We start from the raw sequence: 18,109 nt of genomic DNA, 5'->3' as shown, positions 1-18,109 counted from the left end.
CATGGACTGTAACCCGCTAGGCTCCTCTGTCTATGGAATTCTCCAGGCAAGGATACTGTAGTGGGTTGCCATTCCCTTTCCCAGGGGATCATCCCCAACCCAGGGGTCATCTCCTGCATTGCAGCCAGATATTTTACCATCTCAGCCACCCGGGAAGCCCAGATACCCCTTTGAGCACTGCTTTATCTGAATCCCACAGATTTTAGTAAATTGTACTTTCATTTTCATTTAGTTCAAAATATTTTTGTCTTAAAATTTCATCTTCAAACCATGTATTTAGAAGTGTGTTATTTAATCTTCGAGTGTTTGGGGATTTTCCAGCTGTCTTTCTATTACTGAGTGTAGATCTCATTGTGGTCTGAGGATATTTCTTTTATCCTCTTTTAAATTTGTTAAAAGTGTGTTTGATGGTTCACAATATAGGCCCTCTTGATGAATACTCCAAGGGATCTTGAGAAGAAGGTATATTCAGTTGTTGGGTAAAGTGCTATATATATGTCAGTTTTATCCATGTGATTAATGGTAGTATTGGGTTCAGCTATGTCTTTTTCTGATTTTCTTAAGGCTGAAGCTGTCCATTTCTGATAGAGATAGTGAAGTGTTTTCAACTGTGATAGTGAATTCATCTATTTCTGCTTGTAGTTCCTATAGGTTTTTGCCTCAACTAGTTTGATGCTCTGTTGTTAGGTACATACACATTAAGGACTGTTATGTCTTCTTGGAGAATTGAGACCATAATCGTTACATAATGCTTTTCTGTATCCCCAGTGAATTTCTTTGCTCTTAAATCTCTCTCAACATTGAGAGAGATTGGCAGCTCAGCTGGTAAAGAATCCACCTGCAATGCAGGAAACCTGGGTTTGATCCCTGGGTTGGGAAGATCCCCTGGAGAAGGGAAAGGCTACCCACTCCAGCAGTCTGGCCTGGAGAATTCCATGGACTGTGTATAGTCCATGGGATCACAAAGAGTCAGATACGACTGAGTGACTTTCACTTTTACTGGGAAACCCAAATACCCCTTTAAGGGCTTTCTTTAGATCTTTGTTACCTTGGTACCTCTTTCTCCATCTGTTTACTTTCACTCTGAATATATCTTTGTTTTTAAAGTGAATTTCTTATAGAACATCTACAATATGGTATTGCTTTTTCATTCAGTATGACAGTCTCTTTATTGGAGTGCTTACTTAGACCACTGGCATTTCAGGAGATTATTGGATTAATGTCTGCCATACTTACTGCTGTATTGCCCTTCTTCTCTGTTCATATTTTTGTCGTCTTCTCTTTTTCTGCCTTTTACGGTTTTTCCTTGCTTATTTACTTATGGTTGCACTGTGCTGTCCTTGCCGTGCATAGCCATCCTTCTAGCTTCTGTGAGTGGGCACTGCTTTCTGGGTGCAGTCCTCAGGCTTCTCATTGTGGTGACTCCTCTTGTCGCAGAGCGCAGGCACTCAGGCATGCAGGCTTCGGGAGCTGCTGTGGACTTCAGGAGTTGTGGCACTTGGGCTCTGGAACAAGCAGGCTTCAGTGGTTTTGGTGGGTTGGCTCAGTAGTTGTGCTCACAGGCTTAGTTAGCTGCCCCTGTGGTACATGTGATCTTCCCAGACAAGGGATAGAACCTGTGTCCCCTCTATTGGTAAGCAGATTCTTAACCACTGGACTACAAGGCAAGTCCCCTTTTATGGTTTTAATTGAGCATGTGCTTGATTCCCTTTACTTTCTTTTCTTACCTTGTCAGTTATACTTTAAAAAAAAAAAAACTTTAAGCTCTAGAGTTTGCAGTATACAACTAATTCTGGTACACTGTCAAATAATGCGGTAGAGCTTCATTGGTAGTGAGAATATCTTCTGACAGCAAAGCATTCTAATTCTTCCACTCTAGTCCTTTGTACTGTTGTCTTTCACTTTCATATAAGCTCCATAATCATCTAGTACGTTGTTGCTAATATTACTGTGAACAAATTTATCAGTTCAATTAAAAATCAAAAAATAAAAGTTTTTATATTACTTTCACTTACTCTGTTTCTAATGTTCTTCCTTTATGCAGATCTGAGTTTCAGAGCTATCTTGTTTTTCTTCTCTTTGAATAATTTCTTCTAGCATTTTTTTGAAGGGCAGATCTACTGGCAACAGATTCCCTCATCTGTGTTTGAGCAAGTCTGTTTCTCTCACTTTGAAGGATACTTTTGCAGAATACAAAATTAAATATTTCGCTCCAGTATCTTTTTGCTTCCATGCTTTCTGAGGAGAAGTAGGATCTAATCCTTAATTTTGCTTTTTTTAAAATTCTGGCTTAAGAGGTTTTTTTTCTTTATCTTTGATTTTTCTCACATTTGAATATGAAAAACCTATTTAGGTTTTATTTTTGTTTCCTTGGCACTTTTCCTGTTTGGTGTTCTCTGCACTTCCTTGTCTGTGGTTTGGTGTCTGACATTAATCTGGGGCAAATTGTCGTTATTACTTTACATATTTTTTTCCTGTTTCTTTCTTGTCTTTCTGATATGCTCATTATGTACATATTACCCTTACGTTGTTATTTAACAGTTCTTGGATATTCTGTTTTTCCCTGCATCTTCATCTATTTTTTTCTCTTTACTTTTCAGTATTGAAAGTTTCTTTTGACATATCTTCAAGCTCAGAAGTTGTTTCCTTAGCTGAGTCTACTCGGTCTACTAATGAGTCTATCAAAGCATTCTTCATCTCTGCTTTGGTGTTTTTGATTTCTGCTGTGTCTTAAATCTCTTTGATCTTTAAAAAATATTATTTTGGTTATTCTGGATCGTCTTGAGAACTTCCCTGGTGGCTCAGACGGTAAAGTGTCTGCCTGCAATGCAGGAGACCCAGGTTTGATCGCTGGGTTGGGAAGATCCTCTGGAGAAGGAAGTGGCACCCCACTCCAGCACTCTTGCCTGGAGAATCCCATGGATGCAGGAGCCTGGTAGGCTACTGTCCATGGGGTCGCAAAGGGTCTTCTCTGCTGTGCAGGCTTTTCAGAGCAGTGGCCTCTCTTGTGTGGAGTCCTGACTCTAGGCCCGTGGGCTCAGTAGTTGCTGTTTCTGGGGTCTGTCTAGAATACAGGCTCAACAGCAGTGGCGTAGGGGCGTAGTTGTTCTGCAGTATGTAGGATCTTCCCCGACCAGGGATCAAACCCATGTTTCCTGCACTGGCAGTGGATTCTTTACCACTGAACCGTCAGGGAAGCCCATCTGCCATGTCTGTCTGTTTTTTCTTAAACATTCCATTTTTCTGCTCATATTACTCATTTGTTCTTATTTATTGTCTGCTTTTTCATTAGAGCTTCTTTGAGGGTGGAGATACTAATATCCTCTGTACTAAGGAGGAACTTTGAGACCAAAAGTGAAGTGTGATTATGAAATTTATTGTGGGTTGACAGGATCAGCTGGACGACCATCCATAGGCATTTGCAGCTGCACTTCATGTGGCTGAAGGGGCTCTTCTAGAGATGCTTCGGGTAGATTCCGTCTCTGTTCAGCCTGTGTCTTCATGTATGAGCTGCCCACTTCATCAGTGTATGTCAGCATGCTGGGTGAAACTGAGGGGGAATGGCTCTTAGCATTTGGGATCATGTTTGGCAGTTTTCATCTGTGAAGTAGAATGGATAGTCCTGTACAGACCAACTGACTATATATATCCTTTTTCTTTTATCTTTTTAGAATTGTTATGTAATTGCAGAAATTTATGTTTAAAAACTGTACATCTTGATGTAATGCCAAGGAGAGAACTTTGTAGATAACCCAGAAGCCTTCTTCCTCCACCCAGGTGGATTATGTTACTTAGAGTGAATTTTGATCAATGTGGTATACATTTTGAAGCACTCTGTAGATATTGATAAGTTGTTGTTTTCTTATTCAAAATATTTGAATTTTCATTGTGACTTTGTGTTTGAAACATGCAGTTTTAGGAGATTGTTTAATTTTCAGATATTGGGGTATTTACAAATATTTATTTCTAATTTAATTCTGATGTAGTCAGAAGACTTATTTTGTATGGTTTCATGTTAAGTGTATTGAGAGTTTGCATTCTGAGTAGCATATGGTGTATCTGGGTTAATGTCCTATGTGAACTTGGAAAAAAGGTTTATTTTGGCATTACTGAATTAACATTCTGTAAATGTCATCTAAGCCTAGTTGGCTGTTTGTGATGTTTAGGTCTCCTATATCCTTTTCTTATGTTTTTACCCACTTGTTATATCAATTACTGAGAAGTGTTTATATTTTTAAATATGAGTATGTCAGTTTTTCTTATTCTGTCAGTTTTTGCTTTATATATTTCAGTATACTATAATTAGGTTTATATACTTTTAAGCTCGTTATAGCTTCCTTTTTTGTTTTGTCTTGTTTATTTTTTGACTGTGCTACACAATTGTGGGATCTTAGTTCCCTGAACAGATACTGAACTCAGGCCCTCAGTAATGAGAACTGAGGGCCCTAACCACAGGACTACCAGCCCTGTTGTGGCTTCTTTTTTTTTTTTTTTTTTTGTCTTTTAAAAATATTTTATTAAGGATCTTTATAGAGCAACATCCAGGCTCCAGACCCAGGGGCCAAGGAAATCTGTCTTGCCTTGGTTACTGGCTAGGGCCTGGCAGGCAGCTCTGGCGTCCCACTTTTCTGTTCATGGTGTCAGTAGGCAGCATTTTCGTCTCTGGGTTCCACAGTGTTCCTGTGATCAAGCAAAGGCTTCTTAGGGCCAGTCTTAGCGGTTGGGTCCCAAGGCAGCATGATCTTTACCTTGATGCCCAGCACACCCTGTCTGAGCAGCACGTGGTGTGCAGAGGTGTCAACATAGTAGTTAACAGGGTCCCCACTGTGGATCATGAGGCCATCCACAAACTTCATGGATTTAGCCCTCTATCCTTGGAGTTTCCCAGACACCACGACCTCACAGCCTTTGGCCCCGTGATAAACCTCAGCACACCATAGTAGGCCCTTTGCAGAGCAAGGCCTCTTAGGAGTCCATAATGCAGAGACTCTGCCTGGACAATGGCACACAGACTTCCTGTGGCTACCTTTCAGCATATAGCCCTACACTGCCCTCAGGGAAGCTGCATCTCTTCTGAACCACAGCAGTCAATTCCCAGATCCGCCAGCCCTCCTCACCAAGAGCATTCTCTGTCCTTGTGGCCATAATAATGATTTCTGTCCTGGTTGGTGTAACTCGGACCTCACCTCCAGAGTACCCATCTTCAGCCATCTCCTGAGTGAGAAACTCATTCAGTTCAGCTTTGAAGATGCCATCTTCTTCAAAGACAAACTTCTCTTCTTGGAAATCTGCACTGCCATCTTACCTCCCACACCCTGGAAAGGAAAGTGTTGGGGCTTCTTAATTGACTCTGTTATTTATCATTTTGGAATATCCTTTTTGATGCCTGATACCTTTGGTTTTAATAATTGTTCCTTCTTTCTTTGTATGGTCTCTTAATTGATGTATTTAAACTATATTTATTGAGATAATATTGTTGGGGTTGGAAAGATTTTTGCTATATATAGTATTCACAAGTAGATTGTTTTCTTTATCTTAGCAGCACCTTAAAGATTTATTCCACTGCTTTTTCTGGCCAGCATTGTTTCTGACAACAAATCTGGAGCCACTGTTTTGTTTCCCTAAATTTAAGATGTCTTTTATTGTTAGGCTGTGTAAAAGTATTTTCTGTGTCACTGGTTTTCAGAAATTGGTTAGAATGTGCCTTGTGGTTTTTCCCTTTGTTTTTTTATCTTACTTTGGCTTCATTGACCTTGTTGGCTCTATGTTTGTGTACTTACCACATCTGAAAACCTTTCTGCCATTATTTTTGTCAGACTTTTTCTTCACCCCTCTGTCCTCTTTGTGGAGTCCATTTCATTTATGCTGGGCCAGTTGCTATTGTCCTAGAAGTCACTGAGGCTGTTTTTTGTTCTATTTTGGATATGTTGTGTTACAGTGTCTCACATTCACTGCTTTTTCATTTGTGGGGTCTGATCTGCTACTAACCACATCTAGTGTATTTTTTTTTCTTTTTCTTCATTTTGGATCATGTATTTTTCATCAGTTTCATTTGTTTCTTCTCCTTCCCCATTCATCTGTTTTAAGTGTTTATGTCTTCCTTTAACTGTTGGAGCATAGTTGTTAATCATTCTTTTAGTGTCTTTGCTTGCTAATTACATTGTTTTGGTTATAACCTGTTTGCTTATGAGGTTACAGTTTGCTGCTTTCCCACAGACCTAGTACTTGTAGTTGGGGTGTTGGACATCTGAAGTGTCCAACCCAATTGTGGAGCATTGGGTTTTACTGGTGTCCTTTACTGAATATTAGAGACTGGTGTCCTTTACTGAATATTAGAGTTTTGTTTTGGCAAGCAAGTTCTGGGATGTGTCTGTAGCAGCTTTCCTTCTTAGGGCTGCTTCATCCTCCTGCCAAGGAATTATCTTTATGGTTTTTTCTGATTGTCCTGTGTGCTCAAAGAGGTGGCTAGATGGAGTTTGAACAGCTCTCATGCCTTTGCAAGTTAGTATCTAGCCAAAGATTGAAGACCACCATACCTTTTCCAGATGTTTGGAGCCCCCTGTGAGATCTCTTTCCTTGCTAGCGCTCTGACCCATGGCTCCCAGCCCACCTCGCCTCCTTAGCTTCCATCCGACTCTCAGTGTAGCACAACCTCAGTGTCCTTGGTTACCCTTCATGCACCATTATCCTCAGTTGGTTCTTGGGATGCACTTGGTTGGTGTAGGGGCCCTTGTGTGGGTTTTCAGCTTCCTGGTTCCATCATCCTGTGCTGCCTGTTGTCCTGATGTCTGCATCCAGATGTTTCATATCTCTTGTCCCATTTTCTAGTTGTTTGTGGCAGGAAAATGAGTTCTTTACCTTTTAGTACTTTATGACTAGGATTGTCACTTTTTTTGGCTGTAGTTTTTATCCATGTGATTTTGCTTTTTTTGTGTTTTATGGGCAATTTAAGCAGATAAACTGCTCTTCCTGTCATTTTATCTTCCCAGAACCCCTTATATCTTCCGTTTAAAGGATAAGTAAGCAAATGGTTTTCTTACATTTTGGCTGTTTGGGGGTTTTTTGTTTTTTGGCCACATCTTGTGGCTTGTGGGATTCTGCAGAGTTCCCTAACCAGGAATGGAACCTGGACCTTTGGCAGTGAAAGCAGAGTAGTGCAGAGTCCTAACCACTGGGCCTCCAGGGAATTCCCTTGTGGTTTATTTTAATTGCATACTTTATATGGCAGTTTTTCATAAGTTAACTTTTTCCTGAGTTTGAACTATTTTTTAATCCAGTTTTCGTTGACATATACTCACTTCTCTTTTAGGCCATGCTGGTGTGTCTGCAAGCATGATGAAGAAAAGGACATCCCACAAGTAAGCGGCTCTGAAACTTGCCTTTTCATTTATTTATTTTTTAAGTAATTAATTTTAGTTGGAGGATAATTGCTTTAAACTCTGTGATAGTTTTTGCCGTACGTTGGCATGAATTGGCCACGGGCACACATGTCGCCCATCCTGAATCCCACTCCCTCGTCCCTTCCTACCCCATCCCTCTGGGTTGTCCCAGAGCACTGGCTTTGAGTGCCCTGCTTCATGCGTTGAACTTGCACTGGTTATCTATTTTACAGAAACTTGCCTTTTTAGATAGCACACTATGGCCTTTGGTTACATGGGCTGTGAGGTCATCTCTTTGAGGCCCTGTCTTGAACCCTCAGAGCAGCCAGCCTCACATGGAGCCTTGCTGCACACTGAATAATGGTGTGCTATCTCGCCCCTGTTCATCAAGAACCTAGCTAGCACTCTGCCAGGCGCACTCACTTCTTCATAAAATTTTCAAATGAATGAAGATATTGTAATGTAGAGAAAGCATATTCATGTTGAAAGATAATTTTAAGTGACAAAGTGGTATGCATCTTAAATCCTGTAGGTACTAGAGTGTAAAAGCAACTTTTTTCCTTCCTGCATTTTTTTCTATGTGTATAGTTATGTCCAGAATGAAAATTGAGTTCCTGTTTTAACAACATCCACTGGTACTGTGATACTGTGATGGCTACTGCACCATGAAATCCTCTCTAACAAATCAATTATGATCCTATGAGTGTTCATCATAAGGTTGTTAAATATGGGAGACCCTCACTGTGACCCTCACACCTCCGAAGACTGATTATACAATTATTTTCAAATTATTCATATTGAAATGCTTGTGCCACTTGGTCATCAGTCTAGTAGTCGAAGAGTGTGAGAGTCCTCTGGGCTGTTATAGAAGGTCTGGATGAATAAAGGTGCCTTTCATTAATTGCTGGTAGTTAAACCAAAACGTGTCTCTATTTAAAGGAAAACTTGGATATGTAATATAAATATATGTGATACTCAGTTTAAGAAATGACTTGAAAAGTAAAAATATGAAGATAGGGCAAGTCCTGAGGTTTGATAAAACATTTCTCAAATTTCACTTATTTGCCCATCATCTTCACAGTTCTGTCATATCTAGTGATCTAATAATTTATGTAATATATCTCCACTCGTTAACTTTACCATAAGTAGTAAACCATCTCGGCATAAATAGAAGGTAATGAAAAAAAAAACCTTAAATACAATGGGAGATGAAAGCAAATTACACGTTAACTTTGCAAAACTAGCATTGTTTATCCTTTTTCCCCTAAAAAGGAATAAATACCTATGCATTTGATTTTTGAAGTTCATACATGTACAGCTAAAGAATCTCTCATCCCATGTGTTACATGATGCAGGAAACGTGATCTAGGGCTTTAATATGAGGTGTGCTTGTCTCACTTAAAGAGTAGAAGTTTTGAACATAGCAAAAAGGAGAAGTTGAAAAGTTACCAGTCATTTTCCTATTTTTTTCTGATGTCAGTGCAAATTTGAGGATGGGTGGGGTGGAAAAAAACTGAAACAGAAGTTTCCGCATATCACAAATGAAAGCTGTTAACTGTTGTCCTTGAATGGGTAAGTGGGGATGATGGGTGGTGGAGAGGCTGGCCTTGGAGTGGCAAGCCCCACTGGCCCAGCTGTGGGCTTTACCAAATCCCTCGTATGCCTAACGCTCGCTTAACTTGTATTAAGTCATGGTGTTGGACTGGAACAGTGAGGTTTTTGGGTTTTCATTACAGATGAAGTGTTTATAGCAAACAAATACAGGAAAGCAGAACTTGGAGCCTCGCTCTCTCCTTGCCTGCCTCCACTGTGGCCCTCCAGAGAGTAAGGCACTCAGACTCCTTGTGTGCAGCCACTGACCCGTGGTCATGCCTCCTCTCGCTTTCCATGTTGGTACAGGGGGACGGTGCAATAATAACTCCCTGTGCACATGCCTCTGCTTGCTTGAGAGAGTCAAAGGAACACCCTGGAGACAAGGGCTGGCAGAGCCCAGGTCGTGCAAATGGCACCTCCTGTCTCTGTGGGTGTGAGGGGATTCTGGTAATCAGATCCAAAGTGCTTGGAGCAGTGTCTCTGCACCCAGAAATGTTGCATAGCTGAGTCTCGTTCTCATTTTTTGAAGTAAATAGAAACTTTTGTGCTTCTTGTGAGCCAGGGTCCTTGGTGTAATCTGGGGACAAGCTGGTGGACATTTCTTTTCTGGCTTCCCAGAAGGTTGTTTGGGAATTATGTCTTCACTGAAGGTACATCTTGAAGGCAGGTGTAGTTGGGGAACAAATAAGGTGGATGTAGCTGTAGTGATTCTTCGTTTTAGTTTTCGATTGTGGGTCTGGCTCTTTTGCTTCTGTAATTTGGACAGTCGATAGATTTACATTTCAGGAGGTGTGACTGGGCTTTGGTATCTTTTCCACTAATGCACATTTGAAAAATGGATCAGGAGCTGTTAACACACTGAATTGAGGGTTTCTAGGGAATGTTTTCCTTTTTCTAAGACACCAGTAGTCACTGACCAAGGCTGTCACTGTGCTTCCCCTCCTCCTCCTCTTGGCCCTATTTTAGTCTCATTCGTGACATCCCTTGTCAAGTAGGGACCTTGAACCCTTCTGTGGGAAGAAAGTTTGAGTCTGCGGTCATCACATCTAAGAAATAGCTAGGACAGTATGATTCTGGAACCTATAGTAACTGTTGATACCATGTCCTGTTTCCTGAACTGTATGTTTTGTTGTCTCGTATATGAAAAATATTTCTGTGACAAGCACACAGACCTAGATCACAGTTGGAGTAAGCATCTAAATGAACCATGGTATTGACAGTCTTAAACTGGTCAAATGTGGAATACTTTTTAATCAGTTTGCCAGTAGCTCTGTTATTCACACCAGTGAAAGTGAATAGTGCTTTGGAAAACCCTTGAGGCATTTGGATGCTTGCCATGAACATCTCTGAATACTCTCAGTGTGCAGTGTGTAGACAAAATAATGAAAAAACCGGAGTGAAATGGATAGAAAACTTGACTTTCTCCATTCTGGTTTTTTATTGTTGGTTTAAGCTGGGAATGCCAGTTTCAGCTGTAGAACTCTTAACAAGCAACAAGTACTAGAGAAGCAGGTTTTTTTTCCCCCCTCTTTCTATTTGCTGCTGTGCATCTTGCAAAAAGACAATTATTTTGACTTATTTTCTTTTGAAATCTGCTGGAACACAGTAAGGAAGCTGCTTTTATCTCACAGTATTAAAAAAATCAGGAAAGAGGTCAGTTAATTCATACACCAAAGTATGCAGTATGTGGCTGTCATTACTGGTTTATTATAGGAGAATTATGATAGTTGAAAATGTAAGAAGTACGGTGCCTTTAAATATTGACTATAAAAGTAAGGTATTTACTGATGAGAAATGGTAGTCAACTTAAGTCATTAAGGGAGTCTAGATAAAGGGTGAAAGGTCTTTCAGCACAGATTTTGTTTCTTAAATTGACATATAATTGAGTTATACAATGTTCTAGGTGTACAACATAGTGTTTCACAACTTTTAAAGATTATACTCCATTTATAGTTGTTAGAAAATATAGGCTAGATTCCTTATACTGTACAGTATATCCTTGTTTGTTTTATACACAGGAGTTTATACTTAATCTCCTGTTTCTGTTTTGCCACTCCACCTTCCCTTTCCTTACTGGTAACCACTAGTTTGTTCTCAGGAATTCTTTTCTTGATGACAGAATAATTGGAATGGTACTTTCAGTACCATTATTTAAAATATTGAACAAAGTACAGAAGTGTTTTCTGTGGTCTTGGTTTTCCTTTTTGGGAATGTGGATGTGTAAAAGTTACTGTTTACTCTGGATCAGTTCTGCTACCAAAGGTGTGGTGCCTAGGTCAGCAGTGCACTTGGAAGCTTGTTAGAAAGTCTTTGGTTCTTCTTCAGACCTGCAGAATAAAATGGAACCCAGAGTTTCTGGGACAGGGTTTGGGTAACTGTTTTCAGGAACTGTAGGTGATTTGATGCATGCCTAAGTTTGAGAAGCACTGGCCTAAACCATCATCAGAACTGATATCTTAAAGCACATCAGATAACAAAGTCAAGTTGTTTGGAAATTAATATACACAATTACAGCAAAGAAAGGTGATTGGATGCTGTATACTTGGTCACCATTTACTCCCATTGAAACTACAGGAAAAGCTGTTTATAACTTATGGAGATGACAAGGAAAGTGATTATAGATGTTTAATTCTGGTTTCTCTGCTTTTATCCTTGAATTGTTTGGATCCTGACACAGTACAGCCTTTTATTTGCCCTTGGCGCTATAATTCCATGTGTCTTCAGTTGAATGAGATGTCTTGGTATTTGTTTATAATGTTGTTGTTTGTTTATTGACTACCTGGTAAGTGATAGTCAAGAATATTTTAGACTTTTTTCCCCAAGAAAATGCCAGACACTAAGGCTATTAAAAATAACATATCCAAGGAGAACATATAAAGCAAAATCACCATATTCCAGAAACTCTCATTTTAAATTTAAAAAAGTTAGTTGCTTTAAATTGTTAATTTTACATCCCTTTTTGTACTGGCCTGTGGGATCTTAGTTCTCCAACCAGAGATTGAAACTCAGTCTTCAGTTGTGAAAGTTTAAAGTCCTAACCACTGGACCACCAGGGAACTCCCTGTACTGTTCTTTTTAAAAATATGTTTATTTTCTGTTCTGTTTTGTTTATTTTTGGCTGCACTGGATCTTTGTTGCTGCAGCATGAACCTTCTGTAGCAGAGAGCGGGGGCTACTCTCTGGTGTGGCACACAGGCTTCTCATTGCAGGGGCTTCTCTTGTAGGTCGTGGGCTCTGGGGCACGAGGGCCTCAGAAGTTGCAGCATGCAGGCTCTAGGTGGGGCCTCAGTAGCTGTGATGCACGGGCATAGTTGCTCCACGGCATGTGGGATCTTCCGGACCAGGGATCAAGCCGGTGTCCCCTGAACTACAAGGCAGGTTATTAACCACAGTGGGACCAGCATGGAAGCCCTGTATTGCTGTTAGATTGAACTACCTAGAGATATGACCATCTAAGTGTGTTTTTGATCTTTCTGTATCTTCTGCCAGTTATCTGACATGTTCTTATTGTTCACTTTTATATATACTATTTCAACTCATGTAAGTAAGCTTTAATTTTTATTAAAATTTTTCTTACCGATTTTTGAATCTGAATTAGTGATTAGAATTAAAAAACAAAAAAAATTAATATGTAATTTTTAACTTCTCTAGTATGGAAAATTTCAAATACACACAGAAATAAAGTAGCATTTTTTTCACTCTTAACATTAATAATTACTAGTGTAACATATTTAAAAATATTTTAAAACAATACTTGTAAACTCTGGCTGTAAGGGTATTTGAACAGTTTGGACATTCAGGGAGCAGTAATTGGAAAGCTTGGCTTACGATTTTTAGAGGTATTGTATTAGTCTAATTACCATTTTTGTCTTTAGTATTCATTGAGGCATCCATTCATTCTTTTCTTTTTCTTTTTTTGGGGGCTGCACTTTGCTGTGCCGCTCCTAGTTCTTCAAACTGGTGCCTCCTGCAGTGGAAGCTCGGAGTCCCAACCACTGGACCTCCAGGAAGTCCCATCTGTTCATACTTTCCTGCCTCTACCTTTTCAATCAAATTAGGTTGTTGATTAAATAAATTTGGCAAAAATGGTATCTATAGTAGATCTTTAATTCTTCTTTTAGAATTAGTAAAATGGTATTCTAAAAGTGAAATTACTCTTGACTAAAAAGGCAACAGAAGTAAAATTTGGAATTTATAATGCTAATATATATAAATCTATTTTTATATATAGTTTCTTGCAGAATTAGGAACCCATTGCATTAATTTAAGCATAATTATAAATTGTATTTTATCTGCCTATAAAAGTAAAGTACTTAAGTCATAAAAAAATTTGAAAATAACAGGTGAATGCAGAGAAAGGCAGCTTAATTATTTTTGATCCACTGTCATCCAGAGATTATCCCTGTCAATAATTTAATGTATGTTTTTAAAGTTTTTTTTCCTACATATCTGGATGATTGTGTGTATTTTAAAAATGTCTTTATATTTTTCTGTGATTTTAATAGCTATGTAGTTATTCATCATATAGATATAGTATTACTTACTAAATCAGTGAGACCTATTGAACTTCATATCAAGTTTCCCATGGTACAAACACTGCTCAGAACATACTGTTTGCTCTAGTTTTGTGCTTGTCCATTGTTTTCTTTTGATCAATTCCTAGACATGAAATCACTGAGACAATGGATGCCAGATTGTTTGTTCACTAGGAGGGTTGTATTTATTCTATATGCAGATAGAAAATAGCACTTCAACATAATTTGCATTAAGTTTGCAGTTTTTGTTATTGATACAGAAAGATCATCCCACCAACAGATCAGAACACTGAGAAATCTCTGCAAGATACACAGCAGACAGGAATAGATTTATATCAACATAAAAGCTAAGCTAAGGTAAGGTACTCTCAACAAGTTTGAGTTGAAAAAGAAGACCTCCAAAAAGCTGAATGTTCGAACTAGACCCTAGCATCTATTCAGGTTAGGGACAGCACAGGCTGGCCACAGTTACCTTCGTCATTACGGGCGAGAAACCAGCCGCATTAGGCAGTAGGTGTTCTCTCCTGGCTGGAAGTTTCCACACAGTCTCAGCTGCTTTGAAATTACCTGGGTCCTGGCTGCTTTATCAGAACCTATACTTCATACTGAGACATCAGAGACCGTGACTTGGCCTGAGGAAACACATCTCAAGTACGGATACCACTTTATATCTTTCCTTGCATCTGAAAATATGGACACCAAGAATCATCAGGCACCTGAGGAACTCTGACAGCACCAAAGAAAGTCATACATAAAATAGGAGAGTTAACCGTGCTCTCCTGCAGGTGTGAAGAATGCTGCCACTCAGATGGCAGCAGATGCAACAAAGACAAGGCTGAACCCAGAAGCTCATAAGGAATCCAGAAAAGTGAAAATTATCCTCATATCAGGTGTTGCACTCATTACAAAGAAAAATCATTTAAGATAAAGAAATGATCAGTTCATAGAAATCAAAATATTAGGTAAGATATTCAATAGATAGGCTGAAATTCAAGCCTATTTTACCTAATTCAAGAAATTGACCAAGTCCTAGTGAGGGATACTTAGAAACATGTCACGAGTTCTAGGGACATTTCAGAATCTAGTAACAAACAAAATTCTAAAAGCAGCTTGAAGAGGAAGATGGGTTACCCTAAAAGGAGCAAGGATCAGATTGGCATCTGGTATGTGTGATTCTGGAAGATAAAGACAATGAAAATACCTTTTTGCAATAAAGGTACTGAAGGCAAAGGGAATTTGAGCCTGCCTTGCATACCTAGGCAAGTCAAGGATGAGAACAAAATAACAGTGTTTTGAGGCTTGCAGGAATTTTTAGTTTGCATTTGTGAACCCTGTCTGACTACCAGAGAATTTATCTAGAAAGAGCAAATATGTACGAGAAAAAAATAAATGTTGCAAAAAGCAACAAAAATCCTCTTTCTTTACTACTATATAAGGGAATGTTTTTTAAAAATTATTTTTAAGATAGTAGCAACCTGTAGGCAAGTCAGGAAGCAACAGTTAGAACTGGGCATGGAACAACAGACTGGTTCCCAATAGGAGTACGTCGAAGCTGTATATTATCACCCTGCTTATTTAACTTATATGTGGAGCACATTATGAGAAATGCTGGGCTGGAAGACGCACAAGCTGGAATCAGGATTGCCAGGAGAAATACCAATAACCTCAGATATGAAGATGACAGCTCTCTTATCGAAGAAGGCAATGGCAACCCACTCTATTACTCTTGCCTAGAAAATCCCATGGACGGAGGAGCCTGGTAGGCTGCAGTCCATGGGGTCACGAAGAGTCGGACATGACTGAGCGACTTCACTTTCACTTTTAACTTTCATGCATTGGAGAAGGAAATGGCAACACACTCCAGTGTTCTTGCCTGGAGAATTCCAGGGATGGGGGAGCCTGGTGGGCTGCCATCTATGGGGTTGCACAGAGTCAGACATGACTGAAGTGACTTAGCAGCAGCAGAACCCTATGGCAGAAAGCGAAGAAGAACTAAAGAGCCTTTTGATGAAAGTGAAAGAGGAGAGTGAAAAGGTTGGCTTAAAGCTCAGCATTCAGAAAACAAAGATCATGGCATCCAGTCCCATCACTTCATGGCAAATAGATGGGGAAACTGGAAACAGTGGCTGACTTTGTTTTTTTTTTTTGGGCTCCAAAATCACTGCAGATGGTGATTGCAGCCATGAAATTAAAAGATGCTTACTCCTTGGAAGGGAAGTTATGACCAAACTAGACAGCATATTAAAAAGCAGAGACATTACTTTGCCAACAAAGGTCCGTCTAGTCAAGGCTGTGGTTTTTCCAGTAGTCATGTATGGATGTGCAAGTTGGACTGTGAAGAAAGCTGAGTGCCGAAGAATTGATGCTTTTGAACTGTGGTGTTGGAGAAGACTCTTGCGAGTCCCTTGGACTGCAAGGAGATCCAACCAGTCCATCCTAAAGGAGATCAGTCCTGGGTGTTCATTGGAAGGACTGATGTTAAAGCTGAAACTCTAATACTTTGGCCACCTGATGCAAAGAGCTGACTCATTTGAAAAGACCCTGGTGCTGGGAAAGATTGAGGGCAGGAGGAGAAGGGGACGACAGAAGATGAGATGGTTGGATGGCATCACTGATTAAATGGACATAAGTTTGGGTAAACTCTGGGAGTTGGTGATGGAAAGGGAGTCCTGGTGTGCTGTGGTTCATGGGGTCACAGAGTCGGATATGACTGAGTGACTGAACTGAACTGAGCAAGATTAATAACAATTTGAAACAAAAGACTAAATTTCTGATAGTGTGGTGAAAGTGGTGAGGAAAGGGTTACTAAGGTGCTAAGATGTTTGTTTAAAAATTTTTTTCCTTTACTAGGAATTTTTTTGTTGTTATTTAATTTTTTTTTTTTGGGTTAGTTTTCGTCTTGCTTTGGTTTTAATTGTGTACTCTAGTAGAAAATTGTAAGCTTAAAAAGTAGGTTATTTATGTATTTGTATTTTTTTGACTGTGCCATACGGCTTGCAGGAAGTTCCCCAAACCAGGGAGTAATCCAGGCATATTATTACCACATTTATGTAACAAAAGTTGATGATTAAAATTCCCTTAAAAAAAGTGAGAAAATCCATGCAAAGAAGGGTGGGTCATGTTTCTTCAGAATTAAAGGATACAGGAACCACTCTGAATAGGGCTGCTTGCTAACTAGATTTGAGTCCCTCGTGTTGTTTGGAAGAGGGGAGGAGCGTCTCGTGTACTTCCACTGGAGGCGACCAGGATGAAAATGCTTGTTCTGAAATGTGATTAAAGAGAGCATCATGCATCTCCCTCTTCAGAAGCAACTGCATGTTACAGAAGAATGCCACTAGTGAGTGTGGGAAGGAGGGATGGCTGAACTGCTCTGAGTCTTCCAGTTGCCCTTTTCTGCTCTCAGTTGCTAAGTGTATTTTGGTTTCGTTGAGAATCATGGTAGTAGAAAATTTCATGCCTCTGAATCTAGGATAGAATCTTTTCTGTTTGTAGTCAGTGTTTTCCAGAGAAACAGCACCAATGTTTTGTGCACAGAGATTGGAGATCCAGGGACGAGCTGATATTAATACCTTCAGCTGATCGGATGAGACTCACCTGTGTAATGGAAGGCAATCTGTCTGCTGATTTACGTGTTAGTTTTATGTAGAAAAATATCTTCACAGAAAACATTTAGAGTAATGTTTGACTAGGTATCTTAATACTGTGGCCCTGCCAACTTGACACAATAAAATTAATCATCACGCTGGTAAAGGTGCTATATTTGCTTATAATTTTGGTAGTAATGATAGAATGTCTGTGAATTATAAAATGGTGCATATGACTGAATTCTTTCTTCAGTGAGTTTTGGGGACCAACCTCTGCCTTTGCTTTGAAGAAAACCTGATCCTGTACACAGGATGAATCACAAGGACTTTTTCCTAAAGATCTAAAGAAGATAGGTAATTGTCTGTTTGGAGAAAAATGTAATGCTCAAAAAGATACCTGTATTCTAAAGAAGAAATGTAATCACCTTCGCAGCCATATATCCCCACAGAAGGCCAGTTGGATGTAGTGGCCCATTTTCAGGGAGTATGAAGAGGTCTTGAGTTCACTTTTAGGTTTGAGTATTATTAGTAGTTACAAGTTACTGACTGATAGTATGTTATTAAGGCGTTTCTCTCCAGTAAGTTTTATACTGCAGTCTTTTAAAATTAACCAATCTTTATTTATTTTAGGTTTTATAGATTGGTTCCTTACTATGAACAGTATTGAATTTAGCTCCCGCTTCTCTGCTTTATCTCCATTTAATATAAGGTACTCTGTTCCAAGTCATACTCTTTTGTTTAGCGAACTTCTTGTACTTTACAGGTATTCTTCTTTCCTTCCCCTTTTCAGAGTGGTGTTAACTCTGTTGTCAGAGCAGATAATAGTTACATATTGCTCTTTTCCCTATGTTTGTTCTGCAGTAAAAGATGCTCACTTTTACTTATTATCAGCTCTGTGCTGAAAGCTTTCTAAGCATTCTTGATTATCTGAAACTGTCCTATACAGTGGTTCCTTGGTATCTGGGTGGATTGATTCTAGGACCCTTGACACCATACCAAAATCCACAGTTGCTCACGT

At 39.4% G+C, this 18,109-nt stretch overlaps 1 protein-coding gene and 1 pseudogene across 1 annotated transcript in view; one reads left to right on the top strand and one right to left on the bottom strand.

Moving 5' to 3' along the window:
- Positions 1-18,109, top strand: part of SPIN1 (spindlin 1) — a 78,026-nt gene that overhangs the window by 47,378 nt on the left and 12,539 nt on the right. Inside the window, exon 3 of the mRNA XM_068974213.1 lies at positions 7,310-7,358. Coding sequence (XP_068830314.1) covers positions 7,310-7,358 — 49 coding nt within the window. The remainder of the gene's footprint in view (positions 1-7,309; positions 7,359-18,109) is intronic.
- On the bottom strand, positions 4,641-5,300 carry LOC138081217 (small ribosomal subunit protein uS3 pseudogene; annotated as a pseudogene).

The sequence above is a fragment of the Capricornis sumatraensis genome, chromosome 6, assembly GCF_032405125.1.
Source record: "Capricornis sumatraensis isolate serow.1 chromosome 6, serow.2, whole genome shotgun sequence".
In the NCBI taxonomy this organism is placed as follows: domain Eukaryota; kingdom Metazoa; phylum Chordata; class Mammalia; order Artiodactyla; family Bovidae; genus Capricornis; species Capricornis sumatraensis.
Note: the sequence above shows the minus strand (reverse complement) of the source record. Positions and strands in the feature narration are given on the sequence as shown.